At 43.2% G+C, this 20,884-nt stretch overlaps 2 protein-coding genes across 3 annotated transcripts in view; one reads left to right on the top strand and one right to left on the bottom strand.

Annotated features, from left to right (window-relative positions):
* The first annotated feature begins 8,039 nt into the window (after nt 1-8,039).
* Nucleotides 8,040-20,884, top strand: part of LTBP1 (latent transforming growth factor beta binding protein 1) — a 636,211-nt gene continuing 623,366 nt past the window's right edge. The window contains exons 1-2 of the mRNA XM_006835152.1: nt 8,040-8,533; nt 9,598-9,668. Coding sequence (XP_006835215.1) covers nt 8,040-8,533; nt 9,598-9,668 — 565 coding nt within the window. The remainder of the gene's footprint in view (nt 8,534-9,597; nt 9,669-20,884) is intronic.
* On the bottom strand, nt 18,521-19,685 carry LOC102829261 (ubiquitin-conjugating enzyme E2 variant 2-like). 2 transcript variants are annotated; one of them, XM_006835151.1, is made up of 2 exons: nt 19,508-19,671; nt 19,231-19,381 (listed from the first exon to the last, which is right to left on the bottom strand). In XM_006835151.1, the coding sequence occupies exons 1-2, from the start codon at nt 19,669-19,671 to the stop codon at nt 19,231-19,233; spliced, it is 315 nt and encodes a 104-aa protein (XP_006835214.1). The 2 variants fall into 2 exon arrangements, with proteins under 2 accessions (XP_006835213.1, XP_006835214.1); XM_006835150.1 differs by having other exon boundaries at nt 18,521-19,685.

Here is a 20,884-nt window from a genome sequence, read left to right as displayed (position 1 = left end):
TGAATTGGTTTTCACCACCTACCTGGAAGAGTAAGGCTAAGGCCTGTGGCAATGGCAACAGGGTCAACATATTCCCTTAGGATTTTGGTCTCAACTATGGAAAAGTATAGAAACAGATACTGTTCTTTAGAAAAGCAGCTGTGTGTAGTGTCCTACATCTGACAGCTTGTAGAATACACCACAAAAGGGGCCTCTGTAACAGTACCAATGAACTACCCCATACAGGGGTGGGTCAGGGTCTTTGCTAAGCCCCAATCTGGGGTGGCCCATTCTAGCACATTGGCCAAATGGTATGTATATTTACAGCAGAGAAGTGTCCTCTCAACCAGTCCCTTGAGTGTTGGTTTACACCAGATTCTTGGACCGGTCACCTATGTCACTAATGGAAAGCAAAAGAAGGCCACAATGGAAGTGCCCCATGGGAAAGTCACATATGAGAAGGTGTTGGGTAAATTCCTCAGGAAGCCTGGTACTCAGCTCAAGGTAACCCCCAATGGTAGATGGCTGTGGCCATACAACCAGCCACAGAAGTGTGTGAATCTACCAAGGCACAGGGCAAAGCAGTCAGTGGGCTGAGTTGAGGGCTGCTTGGATGGTACTCATGCCCGAGGCAAGTTCCACAGTCCTGTGCACAGTCAGCTAACACAGTGGAAAGAGCAAGAGTGGCTAGTGAGCCAACAAGTTCTCTGGGGAAGAGAGTTGTGGAAAGACATTTTGGCACACACAGGGCATGGACATCATTGATTTTTATTTGTCAGCTCACAGTCCTAAGCTGATGAGTTGTCCTGGCTGCATGTCATTCAGCAAGTGCCAGTAGAACAAGTGGCCAAGTTGACTACACAGAAAAATGGGGCATAAAGGGCACTGTACATTATGGGCCATCACAAAGGAGATGGGCCTTCCCCTCTCCATGAAACAAATTGTGAAGCCTTGTCAACAGTGCACTAGCTGCTGGCTGGAACATCATAAGCCCATTCCCTACCATATAGGCAGGATACCCTGGGCACATGTGCTAGCCAAACATTGGCAAGTCCCTCTCTATGTCTGACAACTCTTGGTTCACCCTGACATGTTACAGGACTCTTGCAAGCATATCAGTGCAAAGGGCTACACAGCGTTCCACGATTTGACATCTCTCCCAGCTTTATGCAGCCTACAGGACTTGCACTGACACTGATAGTGACTGGGGACCCAATTCACTGGATACGAGGTCCAGGAGTAGGCAGATGGTCTAGGAATTGCATGGCATTTTCACCTCCTATACAATCCTATTGCCACTGGGCCACTGGAATGTTTGAATGGGATCCTAAAACAAATCCTATTGCAGGATACACAAGATATGCACTCATTACAACCAAGACTATCAGAAGCTTTGCAATGTGTTAATAAATATCAAAGGCAGACTTGACCCACTGCCTATCAGCTGCTCACACAGGGACTGCAGAAGACCATGAGAATCCAAGTATGCCCTGCAGATGACTGCCCCTTGCTGGTATCTAAAGACTCTCATAAGCTTCTCTTGTCATTGCCTCAGGCTCTAACTCTGGGGAAATCCATTGTTTCCCTTCTCTGGGTCTGACAAACAGGCCCCTGTTGGTTTGGCTTTTTGGCCTGATGGGGAGTGGGGCTAGAAGCAGGTTTACAAGTATCCTCACGGTTTCATCCATCACCTAAGAGCCTACAGCTTTTCCATCCCGGGGGTGGGGGGAGGACTTCATCCTTATGGAATATTGTAGTCCCCACATTGGATTACACAAGCCTCCCATCCCAAGAGGGCCCTCTGGAGTAAACAGTATGGCATTGTGAACCAGGGGATCTACCCCAACTGGGGACTGTCTTGAGTGCCTCCCCCTCCACAGCATGTGTTTTACTCAATGGACAGGACTTGCCTTTATTAGAACCTCTCACCTTGTCCTTCTGTCCTTGAGAGTCGGCAGTAGTATTTTTGCCAGTTGGGCTATCATGATTGCAGATGTGAAGACTCTGGTCAGACTGCTGAGTGTGTGGAGAGCTGTCTGCCTTCTCTGCCGTGGGTATGCCATAGACAATTATACCTGCTAATACCAGTGCTTAGGCCTGTTTAACAAAGTGGAGCAGACAGTCTAGACAATCTGGGAGCCATTTCCCAACATTTCCAGCTAATTGTTCTGTACAGCTCCTGTATATTCCATATGGTACAGGTGCAAATGAAGGCTACTTATCCTCAGGGTTATGCTGTGTGGGGTGACCTGGGGTCACTGACAGAAGTGTACATCCAACTGAACCATAGGCCCTCTGGTGAGATAGTGGGAACAGGGGGAAAGAATAGGAGGTATAGTTATAGAGTTGACATTTGGGTGGCCATTTTGGAACATTTTCCTCTATCCCTACACTACACCCCCAAATTCTCTAAATGGTCCTTACAGTCTTACTGCCAGTCTTCCACATGATCCCTCAGCCTTGGGCAATGGAGAATTGTAACCAAGGTCACAGCAACAATGTATAGTACAGCAAATTACTATCCCAAGGCACAAGATCCCAACACTTGGTAGGAGAAGAAGGCGCCATGTTGAGGGTAAGGAGTTAAACCTGCAAATAACAATCATAATATGAGTTGGCTCCCACAACAAGCATGTCATTGAGTTGTTTTAATTAACTCCTATTTGTGGTTGGCTGCACAGGGCAACACTAAGGTAAGAAGAGCCTTTCTCTCACCTTGGGGCTGGCTCTGGTCATGTAGATCTCGTGGAAGGCCCTACTTACCCCACAATTGGATGGGAAGATGGACGTGGGGACAACCCTATATCCCTAGTACCATTTACAAATGCCTGCCCGTTAAACCCAATAACTGGGACACCGCTACCATCTGGCCAAATGCACCCCCAGGTGGCTTTACTCTCTTACTTTCCTGGGCCCCAAGGCCACATCCATTAATATTGAATGGCAAGTAGAGGTTCTAACACAACATACTGCTTCTGCTTTAACTTAGTTATCAGCTGAAACATGCTCTTATTTTGTTATCAGCTGAAACAGAACAAATGTGCAGGGTGGTGCTGTAAAACCTCATAGCTCTAGGCATTCTCACTGCTGAGCACCTGGGGTCTCGTCCATACTGAATGTGGTGTGCATTCCCCTGATTATCATCATACCATTTCCATGGCCCTGAAACAGATGCAGGGCCACATTTCTACAACCCAACAGTTACCTACTGATTCCTTTTCAAGCTGGTTTAACTCCTTACCCTCAACATGGCGCCTTCTTCTCCTACCAAGTGTTGGGATCTTGTGCCTTGGGATAGTAATTTGCTGTACTATACATTGTTGCTGTGACCTTGGTTACAATTCTCCATTGCCCAAGGCTGAGGGATCATGTGGAAGACTGGCAGTAAGATTGTAAGGACCATTTAGAGGATTTGGGGGTGTAGTGTAGGGATAGAGGAAAACATTCCAAAATGGCCACCCAAATGTCAATTCTAACTATACCTCCTATTCTTTCCCCCTGTTCCCACTATCTCATGCTTTGTTTATACATATGGTAGGAAGGAGCTGACAGTCCCCTGCTCCCCACTATGCATACCAAAACTATTTGTTCTCTGGGAAGGAGCAGGCATCCCTGCACCTGGTGGCTTTCCTACTTTTCATGTTCTGCATAGCACCCCTAACTGCCCTAATGAGTGTGATGCTTATATACCTTATGATATAAAAAAACCCTAGCACACACCCCTTGTAAGGAAAAACTTCACTGTCCAGCCCGCTGCCACTGGACACAGCTGTCCACATTCTGGTTAGTAAGTTTCCCTCTTGGCAAATCATCTCTTTTATTTTCTTTTCTCTAATAAATGAAGGCGCTCTGGTAGCATAGTGGTTACTAATGGGGCTGCTAATCTCATGGTCAGCAGTTTGAAACTACCAGCTGTTCTGCAGGAGAAAGATGAGGCTTTCTGCTCCCATAAAGATTTACAGCCTCAGAAATCCTATGCAGGGTTGCTATGAGTCAGAGCCGACTCCTTGGCACATAATAACAACAAACTAATGTCGTTTGGATTGGTCTCTGGTTGTATTTTTCTCATCAACTACTTATGCAGAAGGCTTTTCTGTTCTGGGCCTAAATCCCAACAACTGGTTTTAGTTGTAGGTAGAAAAGTCCTTTTTTTAATGAGATGACAAAGCATTATAGTTTATACTATGATTTGGCAAAGAATATTGATTATATAGACTTCCAGTAGAATAAATAGATTAGTCTTGGAGGAAAGTACAGCTTCTTGATCCACCCTCCTCCCTCAGCCTGCTCAGCCAGTTTACTTTTTGAAAAAAAAATGTGTTTTTTTGGGGGGTCAAAGTTTACAGAGCATCTATTCAACAATCTATACATCTTTTGTCTTGTGATATTTGTTGCAATCTCCTCAATGTAACAGTCAGAGGATTGACTGGCTTGACTCCAAGGATGACCTGGAGTGATCTCACTGAGCCTGTCCAGACCATCTTAATGTCCTCAGGACCACAGACTGTTAGGGCTGGCATGGATTTTCAACCCAACTTCTCTGATATGGAGGAAGAAGATCCTGCTGGCTTGTGGTTCATTGGTGGCAGTGTTGAAACCTCTAGTTCAATGCTGTTTGTTCTACAGTTAAAGAGTAGCTCTTGGACTGGGTTCTCACAGGAAACTGGTGCTCTGACAGCTGAACTGAGGCTCTTTCCTGCCAAATCAAATAACGAGGCCTTTCTTCAATGCATAGACAAAGAAATAGATTAATGTATTGAGTTTCTTCAATTTCAAATAATTTTTCCATGAATACTTCTTAAGCCATTGTCATCTGCTACCAATTGTCTACAAGCTAATACAGGAAGGCATCAAAACAAAGGATAAACCACAAATAAATATAAATAAAAATAACCTAAATAATTGGAAACTGGTCATTATTCTTAGCTTAATGGCTTAAAAAAAAACAAAAAAAAGAAGACAGCTATGACCATCTACTGCCTTCATGTAATCAAACAATGCATTCTGCTGGTGACATTGTCTTTAATTCAAATGCTAAAGTTGTTATTGTTGTTAGGTGCTATTGAGTCGCGGTACTGACCCATAGCAACCTTATGCACAGTAGAACGAAACACTGCCCGATCCTGGGCCAACCTTACTATTGTTGCCACTCTTGAGTCCATTGATGCTGCCACTTGGCCAATCCATCTCATTGAGGGTCTTCCTCTTTTTCTCTGACCCTCCACCTTACCAAACATGATATCCTTCTCCAGCGACTAGCCCCTCCTGACAATATGTCCAAAGTATGAGAGATGAAGTTTGGCCATCCTGGCCTCCAAGGAGCTCTCTGGCTGTACTTCTTCCAAAATGGATCTGTTGGTTCTTCTGGCAGCCCATGGCACTTTCTATATTCTCCTCCAACACCATAACTCAAAAGCATCAATTCTTCTATGGTCTTCTTTATTCATTGTCCAACTTTCACATGCATATGAGATTATTGAAAACACCATGGCTTGGGTCAGGTGCACCTTAGTCCTCAAGCTGACATCTTTGCTCTTCAACACTTTAAAAAGGTCTTGTGCAGTAGATTTGCCTATTGCAATAAGTTGTTTGGTCTCTTGACTGATGCTTCCATGAGTGTTGATAGTTGATCCAAGAAGAATGAAGTCCTTGACAACTTCAATCTTTTCTCCACTGATAAGAATGTTGTTTATTGTTCCAGTGGTGAGGATTTTTTTTTTTTAACATTGAGATGTAATCCATACTGAAGGCTGTGCTCTTTGATCTTCATCAGTAAATGTTTTAAGTCCTCTTCACTTTCAGCAAGCAAGGTTGTATCATCTGCATATTGCATGTTGTTAATGAGTCTTTTTCCAATCCTGATGCCATGTTTTTCTTCATATAACCCAGCTTCTCGGATTACAGGTTGAATAAGTATGTTGAAAGAATACAACCTTGTCGCATACCTTTCTCAGTTTTAAAACATTCAGTGTTCCCATGTTCTATTCGAACAACTGCCTCTTGGTCCAGGTACAGATTCCTTATGAGCACAATTAAGTGTTCCGGAACACTCATATTTCACAATGCTGTCCATAACTTGTCATGATACACACAATTGCATAGTTAATAAAGCACAGGTAAACATCTTTCTGATATTCTCTGCTTTCAGCCAAGATCCACAGTCCATCAGCAATGATATCGCTCATTCCACAGCCTCTTCTGAATCCGGCTTGAACCTCTGGAAGTTCTTTGTCAATGTATGCTTGCAGCCGTTTCTGTATTACCTTGAGTAAAACTTTACTCGCATGGGATATCAAAGAGACTGTCCAATGATTTCCACATTCTACTGGGTCACCTCTCTTTGGAATGGGCACAAATATATGCATATCTTCCTATCAGTCGGCCAGATAGTTGTCTTCCAAATTTCTTGGCAGAGATGAGTGAGTGCTTCCTGTGCCACCTCACTTGCTTGAAATATTTCAAATTTTATTCCATCAATTCCTGGTGCCTTGTTCTTTGCCAGTTCCTTCAATGCATCATATGCTACTTCTTGCAATGCTAAAGCTGTTGTTGTTACCGTGGAGTTGGTTCTGACTCATTGCGACCCTGTACAGGGTTTCCAAGGCTGTAAATCCTTACAGGAGCAGAAAGCCTCATCTTTCTCCTGCGCAACAGCTGATAGTTTCGAATGGCTGACTCTGAGGTTCGCAGCCCTCATTCGTAATCACGCTACCAGGGCTCGTTAATGCTAAAGTAGATGCCATTATTTCATAGTTTTCCCCAAATAGCACTAGGATTCCCAGGGTCATTAGTGGTATTGAGTCATCGCTAGTGTGAATGACCCAGGGAGTTAGGACTTAAGAAAAAAAGTACTGTGGTAAATATATCTAAAAAATCGTTTGCTATGTCCACATTTTTTGCATGTACAATTCAATGGCATAAGTTATGTTTATGTTGTTCAACCATTTCCATTGTTTCCAAATTTTCTCATTACTCTTTAAAATAGTTCAGTGTCCCATAAGCAGTGGATTTCTTTTCCTTTCTCTTTCCCACTCATGACTTTTATTTTTAAATGCTAACAATGGCTTGGGGTTGTCTTGGATTCTATATATTCATAGGGCCAGCTCAGAGGTTGATGCCTGTGGTGGTTTTCCCAGTGTACGTGGGCTCCCCCTGCTGCCAGCTCTGCACTCACGTACTGCAAGCAGGGAGTAGGGTACCAGAGACTGCCAGCAGATAAACAGTCCCAGTCCGAAAGAGAGTCGTCTAAAAGGCTCTCCGGGAGAGAACTCTGCGTGCTCCAAACATGTCTTTCTGGAGTCCAATTTGGGTTTTTAAATTATACCCACAGCAAGTATCAGAGCAAACTGGAATTAAAAAAAATAAAAAAAAGCTTGAATTTTCAAACAATATCAAACTAATTCGGTGGGTCTTCTAGAAGGAAAGGACCATTCAGTGAATTTGTCAAATCCTTTGTCTTCTCCCGGGACCAGGGGCCGGGAGCAGGGACGTCTGCCTTTCTGACCCCACAGTCACAATCTTTGTGGATGTGGAGCGTGGCTGTGCGTTCTCGGGCTCATCTCACGGTTTCCCCAATTAGAATGTACTGCCTGACGTCACGTCTGCCGGAGATTGGCTGTTCAGATCTGACATTCGGTTCCACAGCGACAGAAACTTTTTAAAGACTTTGCAGCCAGGGCTGTCTCCGTGCGTTCCGCGCGCTCCTCGCCCACACTTCTCGGGTCGGGGCACGCGTCTCTTGCAACCGAGGCTCGCCCAGCGGACCTTCACCTAGCGCAGCTCGCTCTCCTCGCCCCTCCCCTCCGGGGCTCCGCGCTCCCCACCCCCACCCCGCCCCCTCCTCCCCGCCACTTTCAGCCGGGGTCTGGGGCTGCTCAGCTTTCCGCAGAACTTCCTCTTCTGCAACCGTGTTGTCCTCCTTCGCGCTTTCCCTGGGCTCAGCGCTTCTTGGGTGAACAGGAACGTGCGGTCAAGGGCCCGAGCGCCCGCACCGGACAAGCCGCACGGTCGGGGGCGGGGGCCGGAACGCGCGCTGCGACTGGCGCCGGCTCGGGCCCGCGATGGCGGGGGCCTGGCTCAGGTGGGGGCTCCTGCTCTGGGCAGGGCTGCTCGCGTCGTCGGCGCACGGCCGGGTGCGGAGGATCACGTATGTGGTGCGCCCTGGTCCCGGCCTGGCGGCAGGCGCCTTGCCTCTAGGCGGGCCGCCGCGTTCGCGGACCTTCAACGTCGCGCTTAACGCCAGGTACAGCCGCAGCTCGGCGGCAGCCAGCTCCTCCAGCCGCACCTCCCTCGGCGCCCCTCCGGAGCGGACCCGGCGCACTAGCAAGCCCGGAGGCGCGGCCCTGCAGGGGCTCCTGCCGCCGCCCGCGCCGGCGCGTCCCGGGGGCCCCGGAGGGCAGCTCCAGCTTCAGCGCCAGCCTCACTCCGGCGGTCACCCGGCGGCCGCCCCGTTCACCAAACAAGGCAGGCAAGTGGTGCGCTCTAAAGTGCCGCAGGAGACTCAGAGCGGCGGGGGCTCCCGGCTGCAGGTTCACCAGAAGCAGCAGCTTCAGGGGTAAGCCCACACACACCCTGCCCGCTTTTCTGCCCATCCTCCGCGCGCTCGCTGCCTGCTCGGGACCCGCGGGATCCGGGCCGCTCGGAGTCTCGACAGGGCTGGAGGAATAGTGCGTCCGGGACTCTTCTTTTCTCCTCCCGCCTCTGCCTGCCTAAGTGCGCGACGGAAAGAGTAGAGTGCTGGGAAGCCCAGTAACTTGTACTAACGATTTAAATTAATCAGTGCATCCTTATTGAGCTTGTGTAAACACAAAAGGCATTTCTGCCTGGGGCATAACCTTCTGTGTGCAAACCCATCAGCTAGAAGATGGGCGTAAACATGAAACACTACAACTTAATCGCTCATCATCAATTAAACTACTTTTTGCAACTCAATTTAAATTTTATTCTAGCCGATGTTTTGGGGCATGCTGGCTCTTTGAATGATATAGCTCCAGTTTTTGTGGCCTAGAACTTTTCAACATCCTCAAAATTGTAGGGTTGGGCTTCCCTGCACCTGTGGGGTCTGCTTTCTTTGAAGGGAGTGTGTATGTCTCTGTAGTGACAGTTTTTGGTTGGAAAGTTTCTGGTATTGAAAATTCATAAGCATCGTCCCGCAGGGGTTTTTGCCCCCTATTAATCACAGGTTGAGAGTGTGTGTGTGGCTTGTTTTGCTAACTTGACTTTTTTTTTCCAGGGGTGGTTCCAAGCCTGTGACATCACCCATTTCTGAATACCTCTCTGAAACTCAGTTTCAATTTTTTAAACATGGGCGCCAATAACATTCAAAATAAACTTGGCTCTATTTTCATTGTGGGCTTGAAAGCATTTCAGCGGATCTCTTTCTCCCATCCTGTCTAGCTCTGTGTTGTGCAGCCTTTTTGGTTCTTTTGCCCTTCCCTGATCTAGGATAATCTATCTGGGCAGCTTTGAGTTGGACATGCTGGGCACCCATTAGGGCTGTCTTGAATCTAGAGTAAAGAGAAAACAGGAAGCTGGGCTTTCTGGACTCCCCTGAATGCTTGGATTTTTGGACAGAGTGTTGATGCTGCTGCTGGACTCAGGGGTCTTGCTTTATTTCAGGGTGAATGTCTGTGGAGGGCAGTGCTGCCACGGCTGGAGTAAGGCCCCTGGCTCCCAGAGGTGCACCAAACGTAAGTTGCCACCTTTATAGTGGCTCTGACCACCACAGTGGTCACGTTCAGGGGCTGATGTTGATCTGGGGGAATTGACCTTGGAGAGTTGATATTTGAAACACAAAATCCACCCATGACCTGTGGTCTTCATTGCTACACAGAGAAGACTTTGGATCAGGGCAGTTGTGTTATCAACGCAGCAGTGCTGTAAACAGAACAAGGTCATTTATCCAAGAATCTCCTGGACTCAACTGAGTTATTAATCATTAAATCAGTCACACCTATGAACGAGGAGCTAGGAAAAAATGCCATAGGAAGATACACCATATGACAGAATCAATACAGGTAGATTCAACATGGATACCCAGGAATCAAAAAAACATTTTTTAATGTAATAGATGGTAGGTCAGTGGGAAATTGTTGTTGTTAAGTGCTGTTGAGTTGATTCCGACCCATAGCGATTCTCTATAGGGTTTCCAAGGAGCAGCTGGTGAGCTTGAACCGCTGACCTTGCAGTTCAAATGACTTTGCAATCTGATGCATTAGCCCACAGCGCCACACAGTGGGAAGTAAAGGGTTCCTATTCTTGAATGGAGTCTGTGGGTGGTACAAATGGTTAATGTGCTCAGCTGTTAACACAGATGTTAGAGGTTTGAGTCCACGTGGAGGTACCTCAGACAAAAGAGGTATTTAAAATCCTATGGAGTATAGTTCTGTTCTGATACTTGGAGTTATCGTAAGTTGGAATGAACTATTAACTGGATCTACTGTGGAATAAAGCATCAAGTTTTTAAAGCTTTCTGAAACCAGCAAGCACAGTTCTCCATCCTTGAGGCCTGATTGCTTCCCAGTAAGTATAGCTTTTCCTGTTTCAAAATTGACGAGTGGGGTTTCCTCACTTTTGCTTCTCCAAAGTTCCTACACATTTAGCAGTGTTTTAACCTTAGAAAAATGTACTGACATATGTAGATTTGAGAACATTAGGAAATATTTCTCCTATGTTTGGTGTAAGGAGCTCTGGTAGAGTGGCAGATTATGAGCTGGGCTGCTAACGTCAAGGTCAGCTGTTCGAATCTGCCAGCTGCTGCATGGGAGAAAGATGAGGTTTTCTGCTCCTGTAAAGATTTACAGCCTCAGAAACCCTATAAAGGGTCGCTATGAGTTGGAACCGACTCTACAGCACATAACCACTGTGTGTTGTATAGTTAAGGATTAAGTTAAAATGCATTTTGAGCCCTGGATATCCACAGACAAATGTAAAAACCTTCCCTAAAAGCCGAGACTGTAAATTCCAAAAAGGCAAGTCCCCCCCCATCCAAAAAAAAAAAGCTAAAGAGGATAGAGAGAAACACTGTTAACTGATGATATATGGAGGGGATAATAATCAATGTAATGAAACAAGCTATATGAATGGTTGAATGTGAAGCTGATGATGTGCCCTGTAAACTTTCACTCAATCCAAAATAAAAACATTTAATTAAAAAAAAATGCATTTTGAGGCTCCTCTTGACAAGTTTAGGCTAAATGCATTGCTAATTGGAAATAAGTCTTATTTCTACCTAGAAGAAGTTGCGCATTCCAAGGTGTTCTCTGTGTACAGCTAGAGCTAATGCTATGTGGATATGGTTTGGAATTGTCCAAAATTTCAGCTAATTTATCATTGAAGGAAATAGATGGACCTTGATATAGTGGCTTTCATTTTTAAAAAGGATGCAAATGGACTATGATCCACATCCATCAGCTTATTAGTATTCATCATAATGAATTTAGTACTTAATCTTGCTTGGATTTTAAATCACTGGTGGACGAATCAGAAACTTCTAGTACAGTCATTACAGTTAATTTGCTTGTTGGAAAATGTTCTCAGACATAGAAGGAAACAGAAAAGCTTTGATACCGTGTCTTTAATTTTTAAAAAGGAGAGTCCAGGTGGAACTCTGATGATTTGTCTGTGTTCCACAAGAAGTTATAACAGACACAGTCTTACTATCAGTTTCCTAACCATTGAATTTAATTAAGTTATTAGATCAGAAATGCTTGAGGCTTAGTTGTTTGGAGTCCCGGTGTAGCGCTGCAGGATAATGCTCTGGACATCAAGGTCAGTTATGAACTGTAAGGTTGGTGGTTCAGTTGCTCCTTGGAAACACTATACAGGGTTGCTGTGAGTCAGAACCGACTTGACTGCACTTAACAACAACAACAACAACAATAGATATTTTAGATTGAATCATAGTGTTTCAGTCCTTAATTTCTTAGAATATACTTCTAGTGGTGAGTCAGCATTTTCCTGAATTTAGAATGGATCAGGTCACCTGACCACCTCCCACGCCCAACTCCTTTGGCTCAAAACCTGAAACTCCTTTTGCAGAGTAGAACTGCTCCATAGGATTTTCAAGGCTGTGGGCCTTCAGAAGCAGTTGCCTTCTGAGACACCTTTGGGTAGGACTGAACCAGCAACCTTTTGCCTGGTTGTTGAATGTGTAACCATTTGTGCCACCCAGAGACTACGGAAGATAAAACTACAGTGTAAGACTTTATTTACAGATGATAGGTGGGTAGTCTTTGATGCCTGATACTCCAAGGCTTTAAGAAGTTTATTTGACAGATGATACAATTGATTGCTCTCTGAAAAGAAGATAATCTTCTGTCCTCATGTTGACTGAGAGAATTGGGGGATCCAAAGACATGTTATTAGAACAGGAAGGAGAGTATCCAGATATTAAGAATCACCTTCTTAAGATGAGGATACTTCTCCAGATGAGGGAAGCAAGGGTATGAGTGTTTAGGTTTAGTTGTGTCTGCCTTGTGGTAACACTGTAAGAAAGTGGTCATCAAATGCAAAACTAATCAGAAAAGCTAGGGTTATGCAGTTATTGTACAGTTTCAGAGGAAACTACTACATTATTTAATCTGAAAATACCTGCAATGTATGCCCCTAACTTTTGGTCCAAGTTAGTCTTCCAGTTCTGATAAGATAGCCCTTGGGTAGCACTGGAATCTAAGCAATACGACATCATTTTCCTTTTTGATGGAAGATTAGCCTTCTCACACTGTCCAGTCTCATAAATTGATTCAGATCCAAATGCTAGAAACTTAAATTTTTACTCCATTCAGGAATATTTGTGTATTTAAAAGCAATCCTGGGTATAGGTCAGTGCTCAATAGGGAACTTATGTGTGTCTGTAAAGTAAAGAGTGATGTGGGAGCCTTCTACCTTCATATGGTATCACTGGGTTCCTGATAATACTTTGAAACCAGTGCCTGTGGACTGAGAAATATGATATCAGGAAAGCCCCAGGTTTTCTTTTCAGAAGATCTGAGTTCAAATTCTGGAGACATCCCCAGGTGTGTGGTCATGGGGAATTAGTTGATCTCTCTAAGCCTATATTTTCCTACCCAGAAATGACAATACTAAACCCTTGACTATCTTGCAGGAATGTTGCAAGTATGAGGGTGAAAGAGAATGCGTGTGAAAGCCCCGAAGAAACTAAAAATATTTTTAGAATTTATTTTGGATCAAGCCAAGTAAATCCTGTCTCATTTATTTATTTCTTTGCTCCACCCCCCAATATTTCCCCATCTCTCTCTCTCCTTAATCATGTAGATATGGATACCTCTTTATGTTATAGTTTTAAAGTGGCTTGACTGATTTTAGAATGATTTATTTAAAAATAAATATTCAGTTGCTTATGTGTGTCTATCTAGTTCTCTTAACTTGTTGCTTAGCGGGGAAAATCCCCAATTTATGAATGGAAAAAGGATCCCAACACCACGTTTTGTGATTGTAACTACTTCAGTGAATGAAGTGCTAATAAGTGCTATTTAGGTTATCAAATAAATTGATTTGTGGTCTCTTTTTTTCCCCCTCTCACTTCCTTATTATGAAGCTATTGAACAATTGTACTGAGGTGTGGTTTATTACATTTTAACACATGTAGTATAATTGTATAATCCTCTCTTTTTGTACATGGCAAGCTGAGCACTGCACAGCCATTTTTCATTAAAAATATTTGCCAGGAATAGATAGCAGAAAGAGAAACCACAGAGGAGTCGGTATTGTAGTGTACTCTCAATCCTCTGGCTATGTTTACAGCACCTGGCTCCAGGTGAGCAGTCTGATCCGCATTGCAACTTTCATGAATCCATCTGGCAGCATGTATGGACTGGTCACCTTCTTAATTAATCACTTTTATTTTTTTTGAAAAATGTTTCAGACATAAATAGAAAGAAATCCAATAACCAGCATTGTGCCAGGTATGACATGATATGGATTGAGAGCATATACTGTTGATTACCATTGAATTGGTTGCAATTCATAGGATTGAACTGCCAGGCTGGTGGTTCAAGTTCACCAGTTATTCCTCGGAAACCCTATACAGGGTCGCTGTGGGTCAGAGCTGACTTGATGGCACCTAACAACAACAAATAGCAACGTAGGATACCCAGGAAGTGACTAGTGAGTTTGAATTGCCTACCTCGTGGTTAGCAGTCCACTGCTTATCCTGCAGTGCCACACCAGGACTGTACTATGTAAATAGTGTTTTTTTTGTGCATGCGTGTGTGTGTGTGTGTGTATATATATATGTATATATATACACACACACACACACATTACCCGATACAGAGAACGTCTTTCATAAATGTGAAGTGAGGAAATAAAAATGGTGATATACATTATTGCTAACAATGATTATTTTTTTTGCCTTGCTCCCCATTAGTCTGCAGAAACCCTTAACTCCTTCTGAGAATCTATAGAACTTGCCACACCTCTCAATTCAGATGCTATCCTATCTTGATCCTCAGTGTGTGGGACAGGGTGGGGGGGATGTCCTCCCCTCCCTATGTCCAAGGCCATGTTGTTCCCTATCAGCATGATTGACAGTGGAAACATTCATTTCCTTTTAAGGGCTCCTGATCCCACCCAGAGATACGGGACAGTCATAAAGGTGGCAAGTGCCTTTCTCAAAAAGTACTCTTCGAGCAGCTTAAATAATACCATGTGTGGGCTCCAAAATCCAGTCTAAATCAGTATTTTGGAAAAACACTTTTCTACATCTGCAAAAATATAGCCTAGCTTAAGCTGGATCTAGTTAAAATGTATGAATAAATAAAATGTTTAGTATCTTAGTCTTTATATCAACATTTGGATTTATTATAACTTCATAGTTAATTGATTTTGTTTTCTTCCACAAAACAATGGATACAGACTTTTTTATATTAGTAATAGAGTCCTATTGTGGCATTGTGGGATAATGTGCTGGACCACAAAGTTGGTTTGAACTGAAAGATTGGCGGTTCAAATATACCAGCTGCTCTTCGGATACCCTGTACAGAGTTGCTATGAATCAGAGCTGACTCCATGACACTTAACAACAACAATTAGTAATAGTAACATTTCATGCTAATACTCCCAAACCCCTTCACAAAAGGATGTCCCAAAGGTCTCCATTTAGGGCAACTAAAAACTGCCAACCACTTCCTGTTGCATTTTTCTTGCTTAAAAATAAAATAAAATTTCTACTTGTACTGGAGACGTATATACATATATGGGAGCATGGTGACTCTGTATGATACATACTGGATTATGAACCACAAGGTTGGTGGTTCAAATCCAACAGCTGCTCCCTGGAAACCCTATATAGAATCGCTGTCAGTTGGAACCAACTCGACGGCATTTAGCAACAATTGCATGTTAATGTTGATTTCCAGACACCCTTTCTGCATGCGTCTATAGAGTTGAAATCATACCAAAAGATACGTCATGTTAGTTATTAATAGTGGGTGAATGTTGACAGGATAGTCACATTTATAGGTGAACTTTATAGTATAGGAATTTGTCTTCTGAGATGGGGACTTAAACCCCCTAATAGGTAATATTTTTGTCTCCTCCCATTTTTGCATTTTTTCCAGTGTTCATACTGAGCCTAGCCTTTGGTTGTTTTTTTCCAATTTTTTTGTCCCTCTCTCGAGGCAAATGTAGACCCTGGAGAGACATTTTCATTGGGTTAAGCTTTAAATAGGAGACTGGATGAGGGAATAAATAAAACAGAGGAATGTGGCTGAGATGCATGGTGAGGTGGTGAAAGAGGCAAATTTGAATCCAAAGTGGGTGTGTCGCGCACAATGCAGATAACTGCGTGGATGGGTCTTTAATCTACTTAAAAACTGTCTGCTTAGCTTCCTACCATGTACTGGGTTCTGTGAAGAGAAGAGAAATGCAGCTAGCTGTACGTAGGGAGTACAGGGTCTGTTTTTACTCACTTCACTCATGGCATATCACATGACTTGTTCTTTCCTTAGCAAGAAATAAAAAATCAATATTCCATTGCTTTTCCATTGGCATTCAGCCGGCACTGCTCTGAAAAATCTCTCCACAAGAAACCAAGCCTAGAAAATTTCCTTCAATTATAGCCAAAGGAGACATGGTCATTTGGTGCTCGGAGCTACCAAGGCAGATAGCATCTCATCTAGCAGGCAGGTGACCCAGATGACTCTGTTGGGCTCTCTTCCATCCCTGTTGACTTGATGCTGTGCTAGCTAAGCTTGGGAGTTGGGCCCAGAATGATTTCACATTCTTCATATGCCTGTTATGGCCATTGACAGCTGCTTTGCCAGTAGATCTGCAGTGAGCTTTACCATGGTAGATGCGAGGGGTGGGGGGAGCTGGAAAATCCTGTCTTGTAGCACAGACAGACCGGGAAAGGGAGAGGGACCCAAAGGTCAAGTTCACACTGGGTCAAATATGTGTTCTCAACACTAGTTAAAATAAACATTTAGAAACCATAAATTCAGTGTTGCGATAGGACTTGAGACTTCTTTTTTTTCAGCCCTTCCCCCAGCTTGTGGTCTCTGGCTTTGCCTGCTGTGTTGAAGCTTTTCTCTGTCTCACTTACACTTTGCCTTACTTGTTGAAAGGACTTTTGACAATCACAGGATTTTGCTGTTTCTGACCCTTTTGTTTGTTGTCTTGACTATTCTACCTATATGCAGACATATTTGGGAGCGTAAATTAAAGTTTCCTGAAATCGGATTTTGCTTCAGAGACATTCATAGCAACGAATGGGACAACTCAAGCAGATTAGGGCTGTGCCACCATTCTTTTAACCTTGACTGAGATCCTGGTGTGGCGTTGCAAGATAATGCACTGGATCACAAAGTTGGGGATTCAAACCCACCAGTTGTTCCTCGGAAACTTGATACATGGTTGCTATGAGAACCGTCTCGAAGTTACTTAGCAATAACAACAACAAGGTGATCAGATCGGTCATTGAGTTGTTGGTTGGGCAGGGTGGTATAATTTGTGCCCTAGGGCATATAGAGAACATTTTCTTGCTCTTCACAAACACTGGTAGGTGGTGGTGTTAAGTGCCAATGAGTCGGTTCCGACCCATAGCGCCTTTGTATAGGGTTTCTGAGGAGCAGTGGGTAGGTGAGACAGGCGTTATTTGTTAACCCCTTTCCAAATTTAGGGATGGACCCCTGATTGCAGAGTGAGTGGTGTGAGGCCACTAACCCTAAGTTGGCAGTTTGAACTACCAGCCACTCCTCAGGAGAAAGATGAGTGTGACTGCTTCTTGGAAGATTTGTAGCCTCAGTAACTCTATTCTGCCCTATTAGATCACTGTGAGTCAGAATTGACTTGACAGCAGGGGTCGTCTTCTATTCTTCCAAATTAGGGAAATGCAGCCAGCTGTATGTAGGGTGACGAAAATGGTTCGGAGCTCAATTGCTCTTTGAAAGGTGTAAGGTTCAAGCCCATCCAGAAACATCTTGGAAGCACGGCCTGGTGATAGCTACTTTTGTAAAATCAGCCGTTGGAAACTCTGTGGAGTTCAGGTCTACTGTGACACACATAGTGTCCGCCATGAGTCAGAATCCACTGAGGACCACTGCTCTTCCAAATCGGGGGAGTGCTCAGTTTCCAATTCAGACCGTGTGTGTGATCTTGTTGATTGTTCTTTCTACTGCCCTACATTGCTGGGATGATTTAGTGCTGTAACATTCTCTCTGGGGATCTTGGTTGTAGCTCTTTTGACAGCCCTAACTGATGTGGATTGGTTTTCACTGCCTGAATGCACTCTACCGTGTCCTGAGCCAGAGGATGCTGAGCATATGGGCTTGCGAGGTAGGGCACTCAGTGTTGAGTTATTGTTGTTTTGTTGTTATTAAGTGCCGTTGAGTCAGTTCCAACTCAGAGCATAACATTTCCAAGGAGCATCTGTTAGGTTTGAACTGCTGACCTTGTGGTCTGCAGTCCAGTGCTGATTCTACAGTGCTATACCAGAAGTCCTGGGTTACCCTGTAGCACTATGGAATTTCCCAGCACTGACTGGGGGGTTGATGGGCAGATGCTGATGGATTTTTGACTAATTTGGCTTATTCCCTAATTCATGAGCTATGGCTGCACCAGTGGATGTTAGAGGAGAAGAAATTATGCCTTTTGCCATAAAATGTTTCGAAGTGCTTCTGGTTTGGTGGTTTTCAAATGTGAATTTGGAACAGAGTCCCTGGAAGAGTTTGTTAAAAGGTAATATGGAACCTTGAATCTTGATAGGACCCGACAATCTGCGTTTTTAGCAAACACAACTGGGGATGCTGATGGAGGTGACTTACAGTTCATGGAAACTGTAATCTGGAAGGAACCATTCCTGGGCAGTATTCATGACCACTGTGTAGGAATTTAAATATTAAAACTAACACTTAACCAATTTCAAAAGTTCTCAAGGCCCTCTAAACATTGGGTTAACTTAGTTTTGGAAATATACTTGTATACTATCAAAGATTGCAACATGTAGATTTTTGTATCCAGGATTTCTTTAACCAGTTGAAAATTTGTATATTTCTTCTTTTTTTTTTCACTTTCCACATTTTAAGACTAACTTTCATCTCAAAATCACATATCCATACACCTATTTTTTGTAGTTGCTATTACTTAAACTTAAATGCATGGTTAAACAAAGACTGTACACAAATATTTACCTTGTCTGTTACATATAACACACAGAAACGGCTTTTTTAACAGAAATTCATCAACTCCCCCCATCCTTTTTCTTCTTATAAATACAGGTATCAAAACAATCCTGAACATATTGTTGATACTACTAGTAGTCAGCACCCACACTGCTTCAAAAATTAACACAATTGCAATAATATTCATTGTACCTGCTACTTTAAACAATTTAAACTGCAGCTCTTTCACTAAGCAAGATGAATAAAGCATGCCCTTGATGATTCCTCCTGGAGAATGGTTTTCAAAACACATATCCTTCCACAGAAATCTGACACTTTTCCAGTGAGCTTTCATCCTGTAAACTTGAAATTGATTGTGAGTACTCCAGGTTTATGCTTACATGACAGTGCCTGGGTAAGAGAAGTGCTGCGCTTTTCCTCTGTGACCTGAAAACATAACGGGGGGTCGGGGGGGTACATAGATAAGCGTATTCTTACAAACGTCTGGGTCAAGTTTACCAGCTAGAATTCTTTGACTTAATGTGTGGATATTCTGCATTGTGATACTTAATCAAGACATTAACATGAGTAGAAGGTTGTTGATTTAAGACAAGTTTGAGATATACTAAAATTAATTGTTGTACGTTTGTCCTTCTGGTGGCTGTGGAACCTTCGTATTTTCTTTGGACATCATCATTAGTCGTCTTAACTCCTGAAGTACAACTTTAATGCTATAGGAATTTTGCCATTTTGCTAATACTGGTATGCTCTGTGCATCTACCATTTCACTGGAATTATTTATTCCATTCATATTAATTTTTGTTACAAATCTAACTGATGGAGGTGCTTCAGGATATTTAGGTCCACATTCTACGTTCAGGCTATATATTCTGTTTTCATAATTTGCCCTTGGTGGCCCAGTAATCATGCCTGTCCACCTTGTAAGTGTCATATCTTCATCATCTTCAAGGCCCCAGCTAACCGTACTATCACCTACTCCTTTTTGTCCTTCTTCAAGTTCTTCCAACAAGCGAAAATTACGAGGAACTTTAACTCCTGTGGAGACCACCATCTTCTCCTGCAGCCCGACGCAGTCCGAAAATTTGTATATTTCTTGATTAGCACTGGTGCGGTGCTGTAGGATAAGCACCAGACAGATAATCTCAGGGTCAGCAGTTCAAATCCACCAGTTGCTCCTTGGAAACCCTGTACAGGGTTGCTAAGAGTCAGAATCGACTTGACAGCACTCAACAACAACAACAACTCAAGGCAAGGGCCCTCTAAACATTGTGTTAACTCAGTTTTGGAGCAGGTACCCATATATTGTCAAAGGTTGCTACGTGTAGGATTTTTTCATCCAGTTTTTCTTTAAACTGTTGAAAATTTGCAAACTTTTTGATGACATATAGATAATTGACCTTTTTTTTAAAGGTTTAAACATTTTGGAACAAATAGGGTGTTTTTTCCCTTAAAAATTTTATTTTAACTACAAAATACTTTACACAAGTATATAGAAAATAATATATCCAATAGCTGCCCATCAAGGTCATGTTTTAAAGCTGTCTGATGTGGTAATTAAACACAGCACTTTATGGATAAGGGTGAGATTATGGTTTTATCTCCCTCTAAATGTGTGTTTTGCTAGTAATTTTTCCGATCTTCCTTGTGAAGAGAAAATAGCATATAATTTGGTATAACACAAATTGCTTGTTTTGATATTATGGAAAATACATCAAAGCTATATTTATATGTATGTACATATATGCTTCTGTTAACTTACCCTGCTTATTAGAATGTATTAAACATGTCATGTAGGCACAGTTCATTGGATATGGAGACTTTGAGCATATATTGTCATTTAGACCTTAGTGAGATTGCAAGAAGGAATGTTGTCTGTTTTTGCCTCCCCCTCCCTTTTCTCTTACTTGGCTTTTCTTGCCTTCCTCCTCTTTCTCCCCTTTGGCTTGCCCTGACCCAGGGGCAGTGTAGTTGAGAGTTAGAATACGGGGCTTCTGTCAGAGTTTTTGTAGTTCTGCTGTGGCACTGTAGGATAACACTCAACTGCAAGATTGGTTTGAACCACAAGGTAGATGGTTCAAAGTCTAGTGATCTACTAAAAAATCAGCCATTGAAAACTCCATGGCGTTCAGTTCTTCTCTGCCACATATTGGTACGGCTTCGTGGCAGCTGTGTTTCTGGTTTATCCTTACGTCAACCTTTGTCAACACTTCTTATTACTTGAGCTTGGGTAAGTAAGTAAATGTGAGACCTGGAACAAGGCTAAG

Source organism: Chrysochloris asiatica, unplaced genomic scaffold, assembly GCF_000296735.1.
Source record: "Chrysochloris asiatica unplaced genomic scaffold, ChrAsi1.0 scaffold00016, whole genome shotgun sequence".
Lineage (NCBI taxonomy): Eukaryota > Metazoa > Chordata > Mammalia > Afrosoricida > Chrysochloridae > Chrysochloris > Chrysochloris asiatica.
Note: the sequence above shows the minus strand (reverse complement) of the source record. Positions and strands in the feature narration are given on the sequence as shown.